Source organism: Mauremys mutica, chromosome 15 (assembly GCF_020497125.1).
Source record: "Mauremys mutica isolate MM-2020 ecotype Southern chromosome 15, ASM2049712v1, whole genome shotgun sequence".
NCBI classification, from domain to species: Eukaryota; Metazoa; Chordata; order Testudines; family Geoemydidae; genus Mauremys; species Mauremys mutica.
In genome coordinates this window covers 33,664,991-33,688,599 of record NC_059086.1, presented here as the reverse complement: position 1 = coordinate 33,688,599, position 23,609 = coordinate 33,664,991, and the positions used below count along the sequence as shown (strand labels likewise).

At 57.1% G+C, this 23,609-nt stretch overlaps 1 protein-coding gene across 1 annotated transcript; it reads right to left on the bottom strand.

The window, feature by feature from the left end:
- Positions 1-214: 214 nt before the first annotated feature.
- On the bottom strand, positions 215-23,161 carry LOC123350004 (immunoglobulin superfamily member 1-like). Its single transcript, XM_044988337.1, has 11 exons — positions 23,018-23,161; positions 22,267-22,482; positions 22,086-22,121; positions 16,442-16,723; positions 15,235-15,374; positions 2,437-2,671; positions 1,435-1,464; positions 1,273-1,291; positions 1,174-1,226; positions 835-955; positions 215-733 (listed from the first exon to the last, which is right to left on the bottom strand). Exons 2-11 carry the CDS (start codon positions 22,295-22,297, stop codon positions 589-591), a joined length of 1,092 nt encoding a protein of 363 aa, XP_044844272.1. The 5' UTR covers positions 22,298-22,482; positions 23,018-23,161; the 3' UTR covers positions 215-588.
- Between the last annotated feature and the right edge of the window lie 448 nt (positions 23,162-23,609).

Genomic DNA, 23,609 nt, shown 5'->3' with positions numbered 1-23,609 from the left:
GGAAGGAGTCTAGTCTGTGAAAGAAGCTTATTGGAACATCTGAGGGTGAGATTTACCTGTACTCAGTTTCTTAATGGATTAGGCTTAGACTTGCGGGTTTGGTTTTGTTTTGTTTGGTAACTTACTTTGTTCTCTCTGTTATTACTTGGAACCACTTAAATCCTCCTTTTTATACTTAATAAAATCACTTTTGTTTATTAATTAACCCAGAGTAAGTGATTAATACCTGGGGGAGCAAACAGCTGTGCAAATCTCTCTATCAGTGTTATAGAGGGCGGATGATTTATGAGTTCACCCTGTATAAGCTTTACAGAGTAAAATGGATTGATTTGGGGCTTGGCTCCCATTGGGAGCCGAGTGTCTGGGTGCTGAAGACAGGAGCACTTCTTAAGCTGTTTTCAGTTAAGTGCAGCTTTGGGGGCACAGTTCAGACCCTGGGTCTGTGTTTGCAGCTGGCTAGTGTGTCCTGCTCAACAAGGCAGGTTTCTGGAGACCCAAAGTGGCAGAGAAAAAGGGCTCAGAGGGAGTCTCAGCCCATCAGGTGACAGTCCCAAGGGGGTCTCTGTGACCGAACCCGTCACACCACTGTCAGCTCGGGAGCTGTTTGGTGGGGGGATTCTCCGAGACAGGGGTGTTTGGGGGCAGGGCGTTTGCGCCAGCGTCTCCGCACCCCATGAGGAATCCACTTGTCCCCCAGGGAGAGTCTCTTCCCTGCAGGGCCGGATCCAGGCTCCTGGGTGCCCAGAGAGATGGCGTGTTAGAGGGGCCCATGTCACCCTGGGCCCAGCCCCTGGGGAGAGCAATGGGTACAGAAGACGGGGGGGGTCACCTCACCTAGGGGCCCCTCTCAGGCGGCTGTAATAGGCCTCGGCCAGGATCAGCCCCAGGACGAGCAGGACCGCGGCGCTCAGCACCAGGCGGGTGATGTTGGTGTTGGTGAAATCCAGGGGGGCTGCTGCAGGGGGAAGGGGAGAGTCACTCGGCGGCTCAGACAGGGAGATCAGTAGCTGGCGCTGCCCCGGAGCAGAGCCCCTAACCCCCACGTCCAGCAGGTCCAGCCCAGCCCCCCTCTGGGGATCTCCCAGGCACTGCGGCTCTGGGGCCTCCTCGGGGCCGGACCCCTCAGGAGAGGCCGCATCCTGCTTCCCTGGGGGGCTGAGCCGGGACCCTCACCTGCTACCACCAGCTGCACGGGGTCGCTGGGCTGCGAGGAGACGAAGGGCTCTGACTGGGGCCGGTAGCTGCAGCTGTAGCTCCCTCTGTGCTACAGGCCCACGCTGGGGATGCGGAACTCGGCCCCGGCCCCAGCAGGGTCCATGTGTTGCTGCGGGTTCAGGTCTCCAGCCTTGTGCAGGAAGAACCTCACGTCCCGGCGCTGCCCCTGACACCGGATGGTGACGTCTGCCCCTGGGGCGATGACCCCAGTGGGGCTCAGGGAGATGGAGGGTCTGGGTAAGCTGGGATCTGCGCACATGAGACAGGCTGTGAGAGCCAGACCCAGGCACCCACCCAGACCCGGCCGGCTGCAGCCATGGACAGATCCTGGGGCCCCTGGGCAGAGATTCTCCCCCGCCCCATAGAATCCAGGCCTTGCAAGCTGGGCTCCCAGCCCCACAGACTCGTTCTTGGGATCCTCATATGCCCATGTATGGCCCCCGCAAGCACAGAGTGACTCACACGCTGGTCTCTGGCATGCAGCACCGCAGGGCCAGAGCTCCACCCAGGAAGGGAGGCAGCCCCCTCCCCCCAGTGGCAGGAAGGGGTCTTGATTCCCATTATACACAGGGGAAACTGAGGCACAGACAGATTCACTTTCCTTAGTGAGTTCCCAAGGGCAGGGATTGTCTCCTCACTCTGTGTTTATGCAGCGCCTGGCACAAAGGGGCCCTGATCATGGTGGGGACCCTACATGCTCCCCCAGCACAAGAGATACAGTGCCAGTATTTGCAGAGGTCTCCGCTAACTGTAGACGTCTAGGTTTGTGGGTGCTCGGCCTGAGATCCTCCCAAAGATTGAGGCCCCCCGCACCCAAGGAAGGACACTTTTGAAAACAGCAACATGCTCCCATTACACAGAGTCTGTGGCTGCACCAGGAGCTGGGCCAGACCTCCTGGGTCCCAGCCCAGCGCCGTGTCCACCAGCTCCTGCAGCTCCTGCCTCATTCAGCCCCGACCGGGGCACTGGAGAACAGAGGGGAGGGGATCACAGGATTAAATAGCGATTCACATGCACAAGGGGCAGCGTTAAAGTCGCCTCCCTCCCCCTGGCTGGGGAACCCCCCAGTGACTCCGTCCCCGCTCCCTGGCCAGGCGTCCCCTCTGCGGGGTCAGGGCTCAGGGCAGAGCCTGGCTCTGAGTGTCCCATTGGCACTGAGCCCCCATGAGGGTCTGGCTGGGGGTGGGGCTGGGAACAGGGACGCCGAGCCGGGCCCCTCACCTCTCACCACCAGCTCCACGGGGTCACTGGGGTGCGACACGTTGAACGGCTCCGATCTGCTGTGATAGGAGCAGCTGTAGCTCCCGCCATCCTCCCAGCTCACGTTGCTGATGGGAAACACAACCTCAGACTCGTCTGAATCCACAGGTCGGAAATTACGTCCCTCTTTATTCAGCACGAACCGCACGCCCCGGCGCTGCCCCCGACACCAGATGGCCACGGCTCCCCCCAGGGAGACCCCCCAGCTGGGGCTCAGGGAGATGCTGGGTTTGGGGTAGCTGGGCTCTGCAGTGGGAAGCAGACAGGCCGTGAGACACAGGCCCCGTCACTCACTCCTGGGGCCCGTCCTCACCACGCAGCCTCAGTGGTGGGTCAGACCCGGCGGCCCTGGGGACGGGCTCCTGGATCCCTTTCCACAGGGGCCAGAGTTTCCCCTCAGCCCTGGGCTCACAGCATGAGACACGGAGCAACCCCAGCCCCTGGGGCCCAGAGCTCTGCTCCCCGGCGGGGGCCAGGCCAGGCCAGTCTCCAGGGTCCATTCACTCCCTGGCTTCTCTGAATCTACAATTCTGTTCTGTTATTGAGAGATAGTGTCCCCGCAGGCCCCACCTGTGGCCGGCCAGGGAGCCTGAGCAGTGGGCCCCTGCAGCTCTGACCCCAGCCCTGGGGTTGGAAATAGAGTGTGCGACTGGCGGGAGTTACACGAGACCCACCTTTCCCCAGGCCCTGGGAACGGGGGTGGGGGGGGGGGGCTGTGAGTGCAGGGGAGGGAGCTGTTGGGGGTGGATCTGGGGGCAGAGGTGGATCTGGAGGCTTCTCCCCCACGGCTGCACTGACCGTGAACGTTTCGGATCCCCGAGGGGATCCAGAGCCCACGGACAGGCCCTGTTAGCATTTGTATGAGCTGAAATAAATCCACCTGCTGTCCCTGACCCCGCCCATCCTCATAGCCTGTGAGGGGCAGGACATTGAACCAGGGATGGTTCCCGTCTGCCTCATCAGACCCCGGGAGCCAGATTCGGCTCCTAGTTACTCCAGCGGGTGGGGGGCACAGAAGAACGGGGCCGGGACTGAGGACACGGGGGGAGTTTGGGTTGAGTTTTAGGGAAGCGTAGACAAGTGGACTCACCCCTGTGGCGCCTCCTGCTGGTGACTCCTGGGAATTAGCTCGTTCCAGCTCCAGAGCGCCTTCTGCAGGCCGGTGATCTGCCCATCCTCTGGCCCCTCCCTGGACCCAGTGCCCTTTTACATGGGGTGCTGCCCCCTGGCAGTAACCCCTCGGTCTCAGGGTCTCCCCTCCCTGGGGAACCCCCACCCTCTATCCCCACCTTGCCTCAGTGTATGGCTACTGCCAGTCATTGTCTAGCCCCGCACCCAGGGGCAGGCTGCAGTATCAGCCACTCAGCACTGGCAAGGGGGGTTTGGACCTGCTGTCTTGGCCTACCCCAGGCTGCCCCCTGCAACCCCCAGTACCTGTTGGCCCAATGCTAGGCCGCAGCCTGGGGCTTTCCAGGCTGGAGCTCCCCAGCCCCTCAGCCTTTCCCCAGCCCTGCTCCCCTCAGGTACCCTGTGTCCAGCTCCCTGCAGCCAGGCCCTTCTCCCTCTACAGGCAGAGGAAGACTCCTGAGCTCTTGGCTCCCAGCCTCTTTATACAGGCCAGCTGTGGCCTGATCGGGCCTGGCTCAGCTGCTGCCACTTCCCCATCAGCCCAGCTTAGTAGCTCCCAGCCACAACCTTCCCCCAGGGCTGGTTTCAGCCCTTCAGGGCAGGAGTGGGGTAAGCCCCCTGCTACAGGAAGGTTGAGGGCTCAGTTCCTCTTTTCCCCACCCCATGCATCCCCTCTCCCATCCTTGATGTTACCCACCTCCGCACAGACAGATACTCACCTCCCCACACCCCGCTGTGCCCGGCCAGCCAGCAGCCTGGAGAGGAGACGGCTCGTTAGTGACCAGATCCCTGAGCGACGGGAGCCTACACCCTGGTCTCAGATCCCCCCGCTTCACATGGACACGCCCTCGTCTCAGATCCCACCCGCACCATGGACACATGCTCTGGTCTCACTTTCCGCCCAAAGAACACACCCCCTGGCTGTCTCCAATACTCACCGAAAAGGAGGACGGTGAGAGCGGACACCATGATGGGGCAGTGGGTGGCCCCTCAGTGCTGCCACCAACACCGCAGTGCCCAGCTCCACCAAGCCTGAGGCCCGAGTGCGAGGGGAATGAGGAACTGTGACGGGGGCTGCGGCCCCAGGAAACCCGTGATGCGCTCGGCCCCTTTCTTCTACATCAGATGATTCCTCTGCAATCTCCAGGCCAAATCTACCACGGTCAGCGCAAAGCCAGATCCCTGCAACGCCCAGAAAACCACATCCCCTCCTGCAGCTGCCTGGTCCCCCACCCCCACGATCACCTCCCAGGCCCACACGGGAGCTGCCCAGTCCGGGGACCAGCTGGGAAAGGGGGAATCTCAGGAGGCATCAAGAGGTGCCCAGGCTTCCCTGAGCTTTTCCAACAGGCCCATCTAGCCTCCCTGGAGCAGCAGCTCAGAGCAGAGGAGGGTTCCCCCTCCCACACACAGTACCCCCAACAAAGCGAGCCTCTCTTATGGAGTGGGGCAGAGGTTCCTTCCTGACCCAGCTGGGTCCAGCGCCCACTCTGGAGCATGAGGGTGGAGGGGTATGGCCAACCTCCTTCCCAGGTAGTTGTTGCATCGCACTCGCGCAGGAACAGAGCCCAAGCAGAGAGAGAGAGCGTGTGTGTGTATGCATATCCATTTATTCATTCCCAGCATGCTCTTATATACAATATAGTCAACAATCAATTGCTAATTGATTAATTATACACACACAACCACAGCTGTAACCCCATAGGGTAATTATCATCCTACACACCTGTATCCTATTTACAATTAGCTGGCCAATGAGAACAAGCCCAAGGCCAGTCCTTCACACACAACCCAGCATAATCAGTTCAGCATCTCACATTGTAATCCCACAGGTAGTGTCGCTGCAGATGCTGTTCTTAGTGCAGTGGTGTGAGAGAGAGACGGGACAGAGGGGTGGGAGGTGGTTTCCGGCCCCTGTGAGGTGGGCAGGGAGGGAGGGATACATTTAGATCCTAATTTCCTAAAGGACCGGCCAAAAAATCTGTGAAAAGGGGAAGTGTGTCTAGAGCCAGCGCTCGCTTCCTGTTTCTGTTACTGCCTCTCAAACTCAGCGTAAACCTGACTCCCTGGTAGGGTGACCAGACAGAGTCTAATAAAACAGAGTGGTCTGAAAACCTGTCAAAGCAGCAAAGAGTCCTGTGGCACCTTACAGACGAACAGACGTATTGGGGCATGAGCTTTCGTGGGTGAATAGCCACTTCGTCGGATGCTGGCTCCTGTGAGTCCTGAGTCTAACTTTGACAGTTGTGTGGGATCCAGTGCAAAGTTTGGCATGGCGGGTGTCTTCGGAAGGCTTAGAATACACTGAGCGTGGTTGTTACGGTGATGTTATAGTCACCGTTACAGTGATGTTACTGTCAGGTTATAGGTTATCATTTCCTGTATATAGTTATGAGGCTGAAAATGTCTCCTCATGGCTTAAAGCAAACCCTGGCCAAAACTCTCCCGAAGCAGAGGGGCCGTTCACACCTCATCAGGGCACGTACGGGACAAACCCAGCCCAGCCTCACAGGAACAAAGGACGTTGGCCTAGGCAGCAACAAAGAGTCTGTTGGACTCTCAAGGGAGTCACCCCCCTTCCTTTGGTCAGTTTGGGACTGCGATGAGGTAACGCTCCCCTGCCTCTGAAGGGGAGGGGGGCAAAATCTGGAGGAAAGAAAGCACATGCTAAAAGGGGGAGACATTTTGCCCTGCTCGCTCTCTCTCTCTTCCACCTACATCTACAGACACCACAACCACCCAGCGACTGAAACGCTGATCGAAGGGGAGAGCCTGGGAAAGGGCACCCAGCCAGCCTGTGGTGAGAAGCATCGAAGTCTGAAAGGGAACTGAAAGTGTTAAGCTCAGCGTAGAATGCGTTTTGCTTTTATTTCATTTGACCAAATCTGACTTCTTGTGCTTTGACTTACAATCACTTAAATCGACCTTCATAGCTAATAAATCTGTTTGTTTATTCTACCTGAAGCAGCGTGTTTGGTTTGCAGGGTGTCAGAGGCTCTGTGACGGTGCTGCCCGTGGGTGCCAGCTGAGGTCACTCACTTAGGGAGAACTGCACACAGGGGGCAGACAACCCCCCAAGTCTGGTGGATATTTCAATACTTAGAATTATCAAAACAGCCTCTGTGTTGCCTCACTGGTTACTCAGAAGTCCAAACACCGCAGTTCCCTTAACGTGCCCAGCCTCAGGCCTCCATCCAGACACACGTCAGATATGATGATAATTACTGAAAATCTTATCTCATCATATAAAAGAAAAGGTTCTTCCGACCCCAAAGGATTAGCCACACACCCAGGTCCAATTATAACTTAGATCTCACCCAAAAATACACACTATTAACCAATTCTTATTAACTAAACTAAAATGTATTAAAAAAGAAAAGAGAGAGAGAGAGTGTTGGTTAAAAGACCAATATACAGACAGACTTGAATTCAATTCTTGAGGATCAGACACAGCAGAGATGAGTTTGTAGTTGCCAAAGGTCCTTTCAGAAATAGTCCAGAGGTTACAGTCCAATGTCCATATTCAGGGTGACTCCAGTGACTGGGGAATCTCAATCGTTATGGCTCAGGGTTTCCCCTTCTTGAAACCCAAAGCAGATCTGAGATGAAGAAGGATCGCGTCCCAGGGTTTTTATACCCTTCCTACAGCCTTTTGGCTAAACTTTCCTTCTCCCAAACATCATGGCACTTAGCACAGGATAATTTATCCATTAAACCAGTTCAGATACAGGTTACCACGACCTTCAAAGAGACAGCTACGCTTGGTCTACACTAGGGGGTGGTATCGAGCTAAGTTACGCCACTTCAGCTGTGTGAATAAGGTAACTGAAGTTGACTTACTTAGATCGACTTACCGTGGTGTCTTCACTGCGGTCAGGGCCGGCTCCACACCCCAGCGCGCGGGGCGGCGTCCTGCGGGAGGGCGGCAGGCGGCTCCGGTGGACGCGGGAGGCCCGCTGGTCCCGCGGCTCAAGAAGTACATTCTGCTCAAGAAGTGCTGCAGTTCTGACTTTTGCCCACGAGAGGCCGCTCTGGTGCCAGAGCAGCCAGCAGCATGAACACAGCCCGCTGTTCTGGCGCCACAGCGGCCCCTGGTGGAAAGAGGCGGAACTGCAGCACTTCTGGTGCTGAATGTATTTTCTGTGGGGAAAAAAATTCTCTGCCTGCCCCGTGCTGCAGAATCCCCCCAGGAGCAGAAGTTCATCACAGCACCTGCCCGCAGAGCCCGGTTAGGGCAGAGTGGGGCACCCAGGGGTGCTGGGGGGGTCACAGACTGGGGCTCAGGAGCTAGTGGGGTGACAGCATTGAGTCTGGGGATGGGGAAGGGGGCCTGCAAGAACATATGGGGATGGGGGAGGATGTTGCAGAGAGTGAGACCCATGGGGACGGGGGTTGCAGGGACAGGGGCTGATGTGCCTGACTGAATGGCAGAGGCTTGAGGTCAGCCAGGGTCTGCATGGGGGAGGCTTCCCAGCTCCCTAACAATCCCCCCCCTAAAAACAAAAACCCTTCTCCCACTCACACCCAACACCTTCCAGGTTCACTCCCAGGCTCCTTCCCTCTCCCTCAGCTCCTCCATTACCCCCGACTCCCCCACACCTTTGCACTGCTTCTCACAGGCGCAGGAAATATAGTTCTGTTGTGTAATTTAAATGACTTACTCAATGTTCTGTGTTAATATGCCTAGTGAGGAAATTATTTGTCAAAAAAAATTACCAGAATTTTTTTTGGTCTGTATTGTTACAGACATACTCGCTGGCAGATATTTTTAAATAAATGACCAGTATAGTTGAAACTGGCATGATTATATTGTGTTATTTTGACAAATAAAATATGCAGAATTTTGCAGGATTTTCAGATATTGTCTGCAGAATTTTTAATTGTTTGATGCAGAATTCCCCCAGGAGTAGGGATCCACAGGAAACCTGTGGGCTGGGTTCTGATCTCCGCCCCCTGGGATCAATCCGGAGTCGCACCTGAGCGCTATAGGGGCAGGGCCGGGTTCTGATCTCAGTTCCCCTGGGGGGTCAATCTAGAGTCGCTCTTGACTGCAGCGGGTGCAGCGCCGAGTTCTGGTCTCAGTCCGCCATGGTCAATACAAGGAGGTTGAACTGAGTTTTGCGGGGAAAGTTCTGGGCTCAGCTCCTCTTGTCCCCCCTTTCCCCCCGCCCCATAACAATAAAGTTTCCCCAGATCCACAAATACTCGCTTCCAGACACCCCGCTCAGCCCAGCATCCAGCAGCCTGGAAAGGAGACGGCTTGTTAGGGTCAGATCCCAGAGCAACTGGATCCTACACGCTGGAATCAGACACACGCCCTGGTCTCATACCCCCCACCTCTGGGCACACACCCTGGCTGTCTCCGATACTCACCGAGGATTAGGACAGTGAGAGCAAATGCCATGATGGGGGCAGGAAGGGGCACCTCAGTGCCGCCACCAACACCCCAGAACCCACCTCCACTGAGCCCCAAATAAGGAACTCAGCTGGTGGCTCCAGCTACAGGAAGCCATCAATGTCTCATCTTTTCCGCCATCCATCACACCTTGTCTCTAATCTGCCGGCGATATCTAGTGCAGCCATAGTAAGCAGAGGTCTCTGCAAAACCCAGGATACCGTGGGACCATCAGCCTGGCCAAGCACCAGGCAGCTCGCAGCTTGTCGTGTCTCTGTGGGATGGGAGGACAAGTCACCCTCAATGTACCAAGCAGCCTGGAGGAAGGTGCACCAGGCTAGAAGCCAGGAGACCTCAGGATCTGGTCTTTAATCTTTGGCTGACCACTATTTCCATGCAGATTCCCCTGCCCCTGCTTTATTGCATTCTGGGTTCAAACATGGCTGGTGACCCATGAAGGTAAAGTTAATACATGATGATGAAATTAAAGGATGGCATCATAATGCATGTGCACAAAGAGGCAGAGTTAAGGGTGTTTGGGAAACCTTAAGTGTGGTTCTGGAGGGTTTGACTCTCCAGCCTTCCCCCTCAGCCTACAAACCTGTCCACATCTGATAGGAGCCGTGGCACTGAGTGAGGAGCAGGCGCGATGGGGAACGCTTGGGTTTGCTTCCCCTTGCACCATAGCTGAGCGGTGATGACGGGTTTACACTGTAACGCCTGGTTCTAAGGGGCTTTTCTCACAGAGCGAATTAAATCAACCAGGTTCAAAAGAAAAACAGAGAAAGAGAAAATCCATCCCAGGCCCCCCAGTGGGTCTGTGGTGGGTTTCTCCCCCCGCCTCTGGGGTGCCATGTGATGTACTGGGGTATCACTGAGCCCACCTGTTTCACCAGCCTGGGCTCCCTTACACCGTCCTGCTGAGCCAGGCCCTCAAGCCTTCCCCAGCACACACACAGGTAGGGACACACCCAGCTGCAGAAAGACACAGACACTGAAACCAGCTCGGCGTGGGAAGCCTTCAGCTCAGGAGCTGCCCAGCACTCAAGTGCACACCCCCACGCGCAGCTCCTGTGCCAGGGTTTGCTTCACAGGGACCAACGTGCCCTCAGCTGGAGCCGGTGACACAACCAACGGCCCATTCTCCCCCACCACCCGCTGGGCTGTGCAGACACCGGCCAGGCCGCAGCCGGCGCTGAGATCCAGGACAACAGGAATCCTGGCCTGACGTGCCATGGGACAGTCAAATTTCTGTGTAAATACGGGGTGTCCCTAGTGATACTGGGTGTAGGCAACACGGCCTCGCCCCCCCAGTCCCTCCCCCATTCTCCCCCCCCAATCTGTTTCCCATCAACTCCCCTCCCCCCAGCCTGTGTCCCATCATCCCCCCGGTCCCTCCCTCATTCTGCCCCCCAGCCCGTGTCCCATCACCCCCTCACCCCTCCCCTTTTCAGCCCCCCCCCAGGCCCTGTCCCCTCACCATCCTCAGGTCCATCCCCCATTCTGCCTCCCCCAGCCTGTGTCCCATCCACCCCACTGCCTCTCTGTGACGAAGTGTGTGTGTGTGTGGGGGGCGGGGGTTCCTTGGTTTTTCCAGTGGGTTGCATGCCGAGGGGGTGGGACTCAGTGTCCCGGGTGTTACTGGTTTCACGAGGGGAGGGGAGAGGGAGTTTGTGGTTACAGAGGGCTGTAGAGGGAACTTGGGACCCCGGACAATGCCCTGGAGTATGGAGACCCCAGCGACTGGGGACCTGGAGACCCAGCTCAGGAGTCCCAGCTGGTTCTGGCCAGTGGGAGGACAATGGGCTGCGGGGAGAGGACCCCGGTGACCTGACCAGCCGGTTCCAGCCAGAGGGGCCAGAGGACAGAAGAGGGGAGAGGAGACCCAGGCGCCCTGTTTCCCTGGAGAGAAGACAATGGACAGAGGGGGGGCTTGGGGCCGGGGATATCGGATGCCCAGCTGGGAAGCAGGGGGGCTCGGGGCTGGAGAGGGGCAGCAGGCAGAGCCCACCTGGCTGCAGGGGAGACTGGGATGTGCTGTGCTGGGGAAGGCCAGGCCTGAGGCCCAGAGAGTTTCCTGTGCTGGGTTCAATGCTCAATAAACCCTCCTGTTTTACACTGGCTGAGAGTCGCTCCGGGCTAGAGATCAGGGGTTGCTGATTCCCTCTGGGAGTGGAGGCCCCGGGGGTCCAGAGCAAGTGAACCCCAGAGAAGGGCTGTCACCCTGGAGGGGGTTCCCCCCAGGGACCTGTGAGTCCATAACACCCTCCCCCATTCTGCCCCCCCAGCACCTCCAGCCTCTCCCCCCCTCACTGCCCCACCACTAGCCATGGCCGCCATCTCCCATTGCTCCCCAAGATAAGGGACCCCCAACTGCCCTCAGTTAACATGGCTGCCCCCTCGCCCCCTGCAGCCCTCGCAGGGCGGCCATGCCGCCCCCCTGGCTCAGATGGCCGACGCCTCAGCCTTGTGGGGGAAATTAATCCTGCCCCCCTGGACTGCCTAGGGGTACAGTGAGAGGGGGAGGGGTGAATGTGCGGTGGGGGGTCATTATGGGGCATGGAATGTGGGGCAGGGGGACTGTGGGGGGGGAGACTGAGGACTTGGAGACAGAAAAGGAAATGGGGGACCCTGAGGAGGCTGGAGCTGAGGGAGGGTGGGGGGGCACTGAGAGGGGAGGCTGCTGGGGGTAGAAGTGGCAGCCGAGGGGGCACTCGGGGCTGATGGCTTCCCCTCCCTCCTCTGACCCCCCAACAATCCTGCCCCCCGACTCTGACCTTCTGGGGGGAGCCTGTCTGCCCTCAAACTGCTGTCCCCCATCCCAGCCCCTCTGTCCTCAACCCCTCTCCCATTACCCCCAACCTACTTCCCTCAAACTCCCGGCTCCCTCCCTCTAGCTCCCCGCAAACGCCTGCCATGGGGGAGCCCAGGAGCGCCAGCGACTAAATCACTCTGCGCCTTGTTGTGTTCATGGAGATGCAGTAAAGGGCCCAAGGTGCGAACACGCCCCCGTCTCTGCCCCACACTGAACAGGGTTAAGCACAGGCCGGGGGTGGGGTCCAGAGCCTGCAGCCTGCTCAGCCCCATGGCAAACCCCCCCATTGACCCCTGGGACCGGCTGTTACAGACCCAGCAGAGCAGGAACCAGGGGAGCCGTGGCAGGCGCCTTGTGAAACGAGGGGTTTGTTCCAGTCCCGGCCCCGTTTGTTGGAGCGAGTCTCTAGCCGAAAAATCCCTCGGATTTGGGTCTCCCCGCTGGCCCCAGAGACGCTAGCGACTGCCCTGGGGGGGCAGAGGAGCCAGTGGAGTTGAGCTGGAGCTGGCGCTGGCGTCGCAGCAGCTGCTGTTAAAGTCCGATTGTGATGGGTTCGGTCACAGAGACCCCCTTGGGACTGTCACCTGACGTGCTGAAAGTACCTCTGAGCCCATTTTCCCTGCCAGCTTGGGACTTCAGAGCCCTGCCTTGTTGAGCCAGACACGCTATGTCTGCTGCAACACAGACTCAGGGTCTGGGCCAGGCCCCCAAAACCTGCAGGCTTTAACTGAAAGCCACTCAGCACGTTTCCTCTCTCTCAATGGGATCCAAACCCCAAATAAACCCGTTTTACTCTGTGTAAAGCTTATACAGGTTAAACGCATAACTTGTTCTCCCTCTATAACACTGACAGAGAGAGATGCACACCTGTTTGCTCCCCAGGTATTAATCCCTTACTCTGGGTTAATTAGTAAACAAAAGTGATTTTGTTAAGTATAAAAAGGAGGATTTAAGTGGTTTCAAGTAATAACAGACAGAACAAAGTAAGTTACTAAGCAAAATAAAACAAAGCGCACACGTCTAAGCCTAATACATTTAAGAAACTGATTACAGGTAAATCTCACCCTCAGAGATGTTCCAATAAGTTTCTTTCACAGACTAGACTCCTTCCTAGTCTGGGCCCGAACCTTTCCCCTGGTACAGCCCTGGTTAGCTCCAGCTCCGGTGGTAACTAGGGGATTTCTCAGGACTGGCCACCCCCTCTGTTCGGTTCCACCCCCTTTTATAGCTTTGGCCCAAGGCGGGAATCCTTTGTCTCTCTGGGTTCTCACCCCTCCCTCTAAATGGAAAAGCACCAGGTTAAAGATGGATTCCAGTATCATGTGACATGGTCACATGTCCCTGGGAGACCTCATTCTTCATTACCCACAGGTTGCCCCAGGTCCACAAGGAGGCTTGCAGGTAAATAAACCATCTACAACCAATTGTCCTAGTCAATGGGAGCCATCGAGACTCTAAACCACCATTAATGGTCCACACTTTGCATGATTACAAGAGAACCTCAGAGTTAACTTCACATTTCTAGTTTTAGATACAAGAAAGATACATTCGTCCAAACGGGGTGAACACACTCAGTAGATCATAAGCTTTGTAATGATACCTTACAATGATACCTTATACCCTTTGCATAGTTACATTATATTTACACTCATCAGCATATTTCCATAAACATAAGGAGTGCAACGTCACACACGGCATTGGGGATTCAATCCTGGGGAACTGCTGTCAGGTCAGGAGCTGTTGTGGGGCAGGATTCTCCGAGGCAGGGGTGTTTGGGGGCAGGGAGGTTTGTGCTGGGGTCTCAGCACCCCACGAGGAAGCGGCTTGTCCCCAAGGCAGATTCTCTTCTCTGCACGGCTGGATCCAGGCTCCTGGGGATGCAGAGAGACGGTGGGTTAGAGGGGCCCGTGTCACCCTGGGCCCAGCCCCTGTGGGGAACAAGGGGCACAGAAGGGGGGGGGGCACCTCACCTAGGGTGTCCCCCTTGGGCGGCTGTAATAGGCCTCGGCCAGGATCAGCCCCAGGACGAGCAGGACCCCGGCACCCAGCCCCAGGCGGGCGATGTTGGTGTTGGTGAAATCCAGGGAGGCTGCTGTGGGGGGAAGGGAAGAGTCACTTGGCCACTTGGACGGGGAGATCAGCAGCTGGTGCTGCCCCGGGAGCAGAGCCTCCAACCCCACATCTGGCAGGTCTGGCCCAGCCCCCCTCTGGGGGTCTCCCAGGTGCCGTGGCTCTGGGGAGGCCACATCCTGCTACCTCAGATTCCCCAGTGAAGGGGGCTCCCAGGTGGACGAACTACCCCTGAGACACCCGGCACCCCAGGACTGGGGCAGGGGATGGGGACAATCAGAGCCTCAGGGTCCCACCCCCCGGAACAGGGAACCACCCCAGCTCCCTGTCCCCATAGGACCCCTCTGTCCTCTCCCACAGGTGCCTCTGTCCCGGCCTGTCTGCTGTGCAGTGAGCCCAGCCCCGGGGTATCTCGGCTGCTGGCAAACACAGCCAGGCAGTGCGTGCACGTGAGGGGAGGCTGGTATCTCACCCGCTGCCCCCCAGACTCGGGCGATGCCCAGGCCCTAGGGAGCAGCCAGAGGCAGCAGAATATCTATTGGGGGGAAGGTCAGGGGGTCCCCATAGACCCCCAATGGGGAGAGGGGAAGCAAGAACCATCTGGGTAATGCTCACTCCTATTGCCAGGGGGACGTCATGTGGCCCAAGAGGGGGGAGGTTATTGCCCCAGGACTCTGACACTCAGCTGGGCCCAATTTCACAGCCCAGCCCCCCAGATCCTGCCCCTTCCCTAGGATTCCCCAGCAAATTCCAGGCAGTGGCCTGCAGAGCAGGAGGCATCGGGGGAGCTGGGGGTCTGGGGCTGCCCCTCCCCCTGGTGTCTGGGCCTCACCCACCCCTGGGCACCACGACCTGTTTCCACAGCAATTGCCCTCCCCTTTGGGGCCCAACTTCTCTATGGGTCCTAAGAACGGAAGCAACCCAGCGAGCAACCCCCTGGGAAAAGCCCCCTTCTCTGCAGCTCTCCCTGGGGGCAGGGAGCCCCCCTTCCTGTGCCCCAAACTTCCAGTGGCTGCTGCTCCCCCTGGATGGGGAACCCCCCCGGTGACTCTGTTCCTGCTCCATGGCTGGGTGTCCCCATTGCTGGGCCCAGGGCTCAGGGCCGAGCCTGGCTCTGAGCGTCCCATCAAGGCAGAGAGATCCCCAAGGATCCGGCTGCGTGTGGGGCTGGGAGCGGGGACACCGAGCCGGGCCCCTCACCTGCTACCACCAGCTGCACGGGGTCACTGGGCTCTGAGGAGACGAAGGGCTCTGACCAGTTCCGGTAGCTGCAGCTGTAGTTCCCTCCGTGCTGCCGGCCCACGCTGGGGATGCGGAACTCGGCCCCGGCCCCAGCAGGGTCCATGTGTCGCTGCAGGTTCAGGTCTCCAGCCTTGTGCAGGAAGAACCTCACGTCCCGGCGCTGCCCCTCACACCGGATGGTGACGTCTGCCCCTGGGGCGGGGACCCCAGTGGGGCTCAGAGAGATGTTGGGTCTGGGTAAGTTGGGATCTGCGCAGAGGAGACAGGCTGTGAGAGCCAGACCCGGGCACCCACCCAGCCCCGGCCGGCTGCAGCCATGGACAGATCTTGGGGCCCCCGGGGCAGAGATTCTCTCCCAGATCCCAGAGTTTCCCCCACCCAGAATCCCAGCCCTGCGAGCTGGGCTCCCAGCCCCACAGACACTGAGTCGCGGCTCCCTAGTTCTTGGGTCCTCATATGCCATGTGTGGCCCTGGCCTTGTTCACTGCGTCCGGCCTGCCCTGGACACAGAGTGGTGCCTGTCACCGCAGGGCCGGAGCTCCACACAGGAAGGGAGTCAGCCCCCTGGGAGGCAAGAAGGGGTCATTATTCCCATTCTACACAGGGGAAACTGAGGCACAGGCATGTCCACTTTCCTTAGTGAGCTCCTAGGGGCAGGGAATGTCTCTTCACTCTGTGTTTATGCAGCGCCTGGCACAACGGGGCCCTGATCATGGCGGGGGCCCTACATGCTCCCCCAACACAAGGGATCCAGGCTACTGAGGCAGCATTTGCAGAGGTCTCCGCTAACTGTGGGTGTCTCAGTTTGTGGGTGCTCGGCCTCAGATCCCCCAAGATTGAACCCCCTCCCACAAGGAAGGACACTTTTGAAAACCGCGATGTGCTCCCATCACACAGGGTCTGTGGCTGCGCCAGGAGCTGAGCCAGATCTCCTGGGTCCCAGCCCAGCGCCATGTCCACCAAGCCACCGCTTCTCCTGCAGCCCTTGCCTCATTCAGCCTCGGCCGGGGCACTGCCTGGGGCGGGGCCTGGAGAACAGGGCGATGGGATCAGGGGATTAAATAGCGACTCCCGGTCCCTACGCACAAGGGGCAGCGTAAAAGTAGCCTCCCTGCCCCGAGTCTCCAGGGGCTGCTGCTCCCCCTGGCTGGGGAACCCCCCAGTGACTCCGTCCCCACTCCCCAGCCGGGCTTCCCTTTTGCGGGGTCAGGGCTCAGGGCAGAGCCTGGCTCTGAGCGTCCCATTGGCACCGAGTCCCCATGAGGGTCTGGCTGGGGGTGGGGCTGGGAACGGGGACGCTGAGCCGGGCCCCTCACCTCTCACCACCAGCTCCACGGGGTCGCTGGGGTACGACACATTGAACGGCTCCGATTTGCTGCGATAGGAGCAGCTGTAGTTCCCGCCTTGCTCCTGGCTCACGATGTTGATGAGAAACAGAGCCTGTGAGTTCGCATCCACACTTTGGATGTGGCGTCCATCTTTATTCAGCATGAACTGCACGGCCTGGTGCTGCCCCTTACACCAGATGCTCACGGATTTCCCCAAGGAAACCCCCTCGCTGGGGATCCCAGAGATGTTGGGTTTGGGGTAGCTGGGCTCTGCAGTGGGAAGCAGACAGGCCGTGAGACACAGGCCCCGTCACTCACTCCTGGGGCCCGTCCTCACTACACGGCCTCAGTGGTGGGTCAGACCTGGCGGCCCTGGGGACGGGCTCCTGGATCCCTTTCCACAGGGGCCCAGAGTTTCCCCTCAGCCCTGGGCTCACAGCATGAGACACGGAGCCACCCCAGCCCCTGGGGCCCAGAGCTCTGCTCCCCGGCGGGTGACAGGCCAGGCCAGTCTCCAGGGTCCATTCACTCCCTGGCTTCTCTGCTAGGAGGGCTGGGAGCCAGGACTCCTGGGTTCTTGCCCTGGCTCTAGGAGGGGAGTGGTGTCTAGTGGTGAGAGCAGGGGAGTTGGGGGCCAGGACTCCTGGGTTCTGTGCACAGCACCACCACTGACTTGTAGGGGATTGTGCAAGTCTGTACTATACACTGAGGTTTATAACCTTCACCCTGTAACTGATGTGTTGCCTGGGAAAGATCCCGCCTGCTCTGCAGCTCCCCTGGGGGCAGGGATCCCCCCTTCCTCTACCCCAATCTCCAGTGGCTGCTGCTCCCCCCTGGCTGGGGAACCCCCCAGCGACTCTGTCTCTGCTCTCCAGCCGGGCGTCCCCTCTGCTGGGTTCAGGGCAGAGCCTGGCTCTGAGCGTCCCATTGGTGCAGAGACCCCCAGAGGATCTGGCTGGGTGTGGGGCTGGGAGCCGGGATGCTGAGCCGGGCCCCTCACCTGCTACAATGATCTTGACAGGGTCCGTGGGATATAACCAGTGATTCTGCCCTGTGGCATTCACAAGCGTATGTGACGTTATTGATATAAATTGGGACCATATAGAACATGGGTTGCAACCAAGGTCCTGTAGTGGCACCAAATCTTAAGTAAAGGGGGTCATATAAAGTGTCTAAGACCAGGTTCTGGGTTGCTGGTTATGATTATGCTGTCTGTATGTCTGTGTATCATTTTGTAGTTGAAGTTATAAGTATTGGCTCTGTACTGTCTGTATTTTGTATTATGCTCTGCTTCTGGGAAATATCCCAGACAAGCTGGTGTTAGCCCTGCCTAGCTGGCTTGATGGGCCATTAAGGACCATCAGCTACACAATTGACCCATGGAGAGAAGGCAGACACGCCTTGTGACTCAGCAAAGTATGCAGAGACTTGTCCATGTGACTGCAGACTCCATTTTGCTGTAATTTTCCACAGTGAGGACAAAGAGATTCTTACACCTGGAAAAGTCTATATAAGGCTGATGCATCATCTCCATCTTGTCTTCAATCCTGCTTCTGACCTCTGGAGGGACTTTGCTACAAACTGAAGCTCTACACAAGGGACTGACTGACCCATCCCAGCGGGGGATGTATTCCAGAGACTTAATTTGAACCTGCAGTTTACTCCATCACTGCTGCAAGCCTGAACTAAGAACTTTGCCATTACTGTATGTAATTGATTCCATTTAACCAATTCTACCTCTCATCTCTACCTTTTTCCCTTTGTAAATAAACCTTTAGATTTTAGATTCTAAAGGATTGGCAACAGCGTGATTTGTGGGTAAGATCTGATATGTATATTGACCTGGGTCTGGGGCTTGGTCCTTTGGGATCGAGAGAACCTTTTTCTTTTATTGGGGTGTTGGTTTTCATAACCATTCATCCCCAGGACGAGTGCACTGGTGGTGATGCTGGGAGACTGGAGTGTCTAAGGAAATTGCTTGTGTGACTTGTGGTTAGCCAGTGGGGTGAGACCAAAGTCCTTTTTGTCTGGCTGGTTTGGTTTGCCTTAGAGGTGGAAAAACCCCAGCCGAGGGCTGTGACTGCCCTGTTTGAGCAATTGGTCCTGATTTGGCACTCTCAGTTGGGTCCCGCCAGAATCGCTCCGTCACAGCGTAATTCCCAGTGCCCCCCCTGCAGCTCTGCCATCTGACCCGGGGCTGGAAACAGAGTGTGTGACCGGCAGGACTCACACAACACCCACCTTTCCCCAGGCCTGGGGGAGGAGGGGGCTGTAAGTGCAGGGGAGGGAGCTATTGGGGGAGGATCTGGGGCTGGGGGTGGATCTGGGGGGTTCTCCCCCACGGCTGCACTGACCGGGAACATTTCAGTTACCCCGAGGGGATCTAGACAGGGCCGTCCTTAGGCATAGGCAGAATAGGCAGCCGCCTAGGGCACCACTAGGTCTGGGGGCACCACTCTGCCCGGAGCCGGGACAGAAGGGAAGCAGTGGAGCATGTAAGAGCAGGCTGCTGGGTCCTAGAGAGAGCCGAATGCAGCACAGTCTGAGGGAGGGGATTGGCTGCTGGGGTCTCTGGGAAGGAGCTCACCTGTGAGTGTGACTCTTTCTCCCTGGCTGAGGTGAGGTGAGGCAGGCTCTGCGGGTCTGGAACCAGTATCCTTGTCCCCCATAACATCCATTCTTCTCCCCCCCTGCCCCATGGAGCACCCCCTCCTTTCTCCCTCCTCCCCAGGAGCATCCCTCTCTCTCTCCTCCCTCCCCTCCGTCAGGGCTGGGTTGGGTGAGGTGCTGGGGGGTAGGTGGGGGGGAGGCTGCCTGCCTGCTGAGGAATGAAAGTGAAAGTAACTCACTTCCTCTGCCAGGATTGGAATGTCACACAGGGCTGGGCTGGGGTTAGCCAGATGTGTGAAAAATCAGGACGGGGGTTGGGGTGGTAGGGTGAGCAGATATCCCTATTTTATAGGGCCAGTCCCAATTTTGGGGTCTTTTTTTTATATAGGCTCCTTTTACCCCCCACCCCGTCCTGATTTTTCACACTTGCTGTCTGGTCACTCTAGGTGGGGGTAATTGGTGCCTATATAAGACAAAGCACCAAATATCGGGACTGGCCCTATAAAATCAGGACATCTGGATCTGGGCACCCTAGCTGGGGAGCGCCTCTCCCCCGGGCTGGCAGCTGCCAGCGATCCACCTCATCCGGGGGGAGCTACACAGGGCAGGATGAGCTGCTGTGGCTCCATGGGTGACCTGTCCCTGAGATCAGATGCTGTGCTAACTTCACCATGGTCCGTAAGGCTGGTGGTGGTGCCCATTGGCGTGTGATTGGACCTGAGGGTTTGCTGCTGCTGTTGCCACTCTGCACCCCAAGAGGTGGATTTTGGGGTCTACTGCAGCTGTTGGACCAGCAGGCTGGGGGGTGAGCCAAGCATGAAAGCAGTACTGTGTTGCCATTTAGATTGTCATTTAACAACTTTGTTTGCCAAAAATTCTTGCTAACAATCCTGAATCCAATTTCAATATTTTTTTTAAATTAATATCTTAGCCAAAAACAGAAAATTAAGTTGTTGACAATTATTAGTGACAGGTTTGGTTTGCGGCAGGGAGTGGGCCAGGTTTCATCATAGAAACAAAAAATGTTGACTGACTTTCCTACAGCCTGTTACTCCTGATAAGAGCCCTCCAACAACTGTAATATGCTCATCTCCTTACTAGTGTATAAAGCAGGGGTCGGCAACCTACAGCACACATGCCAAAGGTGGCAGGTGAGCTGATTTTTGATGGTACGCAGCAGCAGGCTGAGTGGCTCAGCCCATCACTGCTCTGGGGTTCCAGCTGCTGCCCTATTGCCAGCTGGGATACCAGCCGCCGGCCCCACTCAGCACCTGCTGCTGGCCTGGGGACCCCCAAGGAACCCCAGACTGGCAGCGGGCTGAGCAGGCCAGCTGAACCACTCAACCTGCTGTCAGCCTGGTGTTCCATTCACTCAGCCGGCAGCGGGCTGGTGGGTTGAGTGGTTCAGTCTGCTGCCAGTCTGGGGTGCCGGCAGCACTCAGCCTACTGCTACTCCGGGGTTCTGGCTGCCGGCCCCTTGCCAGTCAGGAGCCCAGCCACCGGCCCCACTCTGCCTCCTGCCAGCCTGGGTGAGCAGAATCCCAGGCTGGTAGCAGGTTGAGGGGGGTTGGCAGCCGGGATCCTGGGTGGCAGGAGTTGGTGGTCAGAACCCCAGACCAGCAGCGGGCTGAGCAGGGCCTGGGATCCTTGTCTAGGGTTCCAGTCACCAGTCCCGCTCAGCCCGCTGCCAGTCTGGGGTTTCATTTATTCAGTTGGCAGTGGCCTGAGCAGGACCTCAGATAATAACAATAGTTTATTTATATAATATAGACATAGAGAGAGACCTTCTACAAACATTAAAATGTATTACTGGCAAGAGAAACCTTAAATTACAGTGAACTTGGCACACCACTTCTGAAAGGTTGCCGACCCCTGGTATAGACTGACCATATGTTGTACTAAGATTCTCCTGCTTTTTTTTTTTCCTGTGTGTCAGTATAGCTTTTGCCAGCCCAGAAGTTGGGCAGCCAATGTTTTACATTTTCACAGTGTTTTCTCCAACTTTCATAAAGTAAATACATAGTTAATATGAGTTAAAAAGGCCAGGGACACTTCCTTGTGAAGAATCTGTACAGCAGATCATGCTAGAGCTGTGAAGATGTCAGTTTTTGATGGAACTTTAGAGACAGTGATTTATCATGTATTTTATCATGTGAATGTGCTGCTATTGCCAATGTCTTTCCAAACAAAAATAAGGCACAATAGGACTTCTGTAACATTTTTGTGCTACCTTAATCTAGATGAGATGATTCTGTGCTGACTTCATTTTGGTCACTTTGTGCTTTACCTAGCAGTAAAACTAGGGTTATATTTTCCCACTGTTTGGAAAACCAGCTTATTAAACTGATTTTGCAGCCAAAAAAGCCAGAAAGATTGCTTTTAATTAAAAATAAATCTTTGTTTCAATACCTCTTCATATACATTTCCAATAAAATTTTGACAAATTACAAAAATTATATTATTTGTATCATTCTGTCAAATCAGAATTTTTTCTATAGGGCTACTTCTTTAGTGCTAGTGCATCAGCATTACAGTGTGCTTAATTAAGTTAAACTGGTTTTAATAACGTGAATGTGGCAAGTTTTCCAATACTGTATGCTTATATTTGTGTTGCTAAGAGCAGATCAGGCACAGGGGCACCAGTTTAATAATCTCGCCTAGGGCACCATAAATCCTAAGGACGGCCCTGGATCTAGAGCCCACGGATGGGCCCTGTTAGCGTTTTTATGAACTGAAATAAATCCACCTGCCGCCCCCAACCCTGATCCTCACAGCCTGTGGGGGCAGGACATTGAACCAGGGGATGGTTCCCATCTGCTTTGTCAGCCCCACGGAGCCAGATTTGGCTCCTAGTAACTCCATGGGGCGAGTGGCACAGAAGAACGGGGCCGGGTCTGAGCTCACAGGGGGAGTTTGGGTTGAGTTTTGGGGAAGGTTCAGGGCTCAGTTCCTCTTTTTCCCACCCCATGCATCCCCTCCCCCGTCCTTGAGGTTACCCTCCTCCCCACAGACTGATACTCACCTCCCCACACCCCGCTGTGCCCGGCCAGCCAGCAGCCTGGAGAGGAGACAGCATGTTAGGGACCAGATTCCAGAGGGACTGGATCCTACACCTGGGTCTCAGATCCCCGCATCTGGGTACGTACCCTGGTCTCAGATCCCCCCTCCCATAGGCACACGCCCTGGCTTTATCCGATACTCACCGAGGAGGAGGACGGTGAGAGCAGATGCCATGATGGGGGCAGTGGGGGCCCCTCAGCGCTGCCACCAACACCCCAGTGCTGAGCTCCACCGAGCCTGAGGCCCGAGTGCGAGGGGAATGAGGAACTGCGCTGGGGGCTGCAGCCCCAGGAAGCCCGTGATGCACTTGGCCCCTTTCTTCCCCATCAGATGGTTTCTCTGCAACCTCCAGCCAAAATCTACCGTGGTCAGAGCAAAGTCAGCTCCCTGCAACGCCCAGCAAACCACATCCCCTCCTGCAGCTGCCCAGCCCCCACCCCCTCATCATCTCCCAGCTGCACATGGGAGCTGCCCAGTCCGGGGACAGGGCAATCTCAGGAGGCATCACGAGGTGCTCAGGCTCAGGCTGCCCTGACCTTTTCCAACAGGCTTTTCAAGCCTTAACAGTCCTACCCCCGTCCCCCACCTCACCAGGTCACCAGTCGCTGGGGTCTCCATTCTCCAGGCCACTGACTGGGGTCCCAAGTTCCCTCGCTGGTCCTCTGTCACAACAAACTCCCTCTCCCCTCCCCTCGTTAAACCACAAACACCCAGGGAAACCGAGTCCCACCCCCTCTGCATGAAACCATTGGAAAAACCAAGAAAAAAAACTAAGAGAACCCCCCAGTTCGTCACACAAGGTCAGTCAGGATGTTATTCTCTGTGTTCTGGGCCTCCCCCCCCCCCGCCCCCGTTTCCAGATTGGTGGAGCAGGGCGGGGGGGGGGGCACTTACCAGGACATCACACACTCGCCCTCCTGCCCCCCAGCACACTGGGGTGGGGCAGGATCACTCGCTCCATGGTGCAGCAAGGGAAACTGAGTCACAGAGCAGGCGCACGGGGTGGGGCGCACAGGTAGCTCGGGGGGTGGGGAGCGGAGCTGGGGTCTCACCTGCTCTGGTCCTTTCCCTGCAGAGACACGAAGCAGAATCGGCCATGAGTCGATCCGGATCCCATGTACCAGCCCTGCCCCTCAGCCCTATAGGCACCCACCAGTCAACTGTTTATGGCGCCCAAGGGGGCCCGTGAGCCTTCAGCTGTTTGGCTGGGGCAGGGGGACGATCAGCAGGTTTTTTTGCAGAGCTGGCAGTGGTTGCTGGCACGGATCACGGAAGTGTTTTTCCAGCTTGAGTTGCTGATCAGCGACTCTGGCAGGGCTGTTTGGCTGTTTTTCGGCCACCAGCCAACGAGCGAGGGGGACCCTGCTTCTGGAGCAGGGGCTGAGCGACCCCACAGGTGCACCCCATCTCCTTCTCGTGGGCCGCAGGCTGCTGTCCGTGGCTCTGCAGCTCCCAGCCCCGCTTCAACCTCTCACCCAACTAAAGG

Coding starts and splice junctions, on each gene's coding strand:
- LOC123350004 (XM_044988337.1), bottom strand. CDS start 22,297: ATGGCATCTGCTCTCACCGTCCTCCTCCTCG. Junction 2,672..15,234: donor CTGGAGACCTGAACCTGCAG/CGACACATGGAC, acceptor AGCTGGGGGGTC/TCCCTGGGGGGAGCCGTGGC. Junction 956..1,173: donor CGTGCAGCTGGTGGTAGCAG/GTGAGGGTCCCG, acceptor TTCCCCCTGCAG/CAGCCCCCCTGGATTTCACC.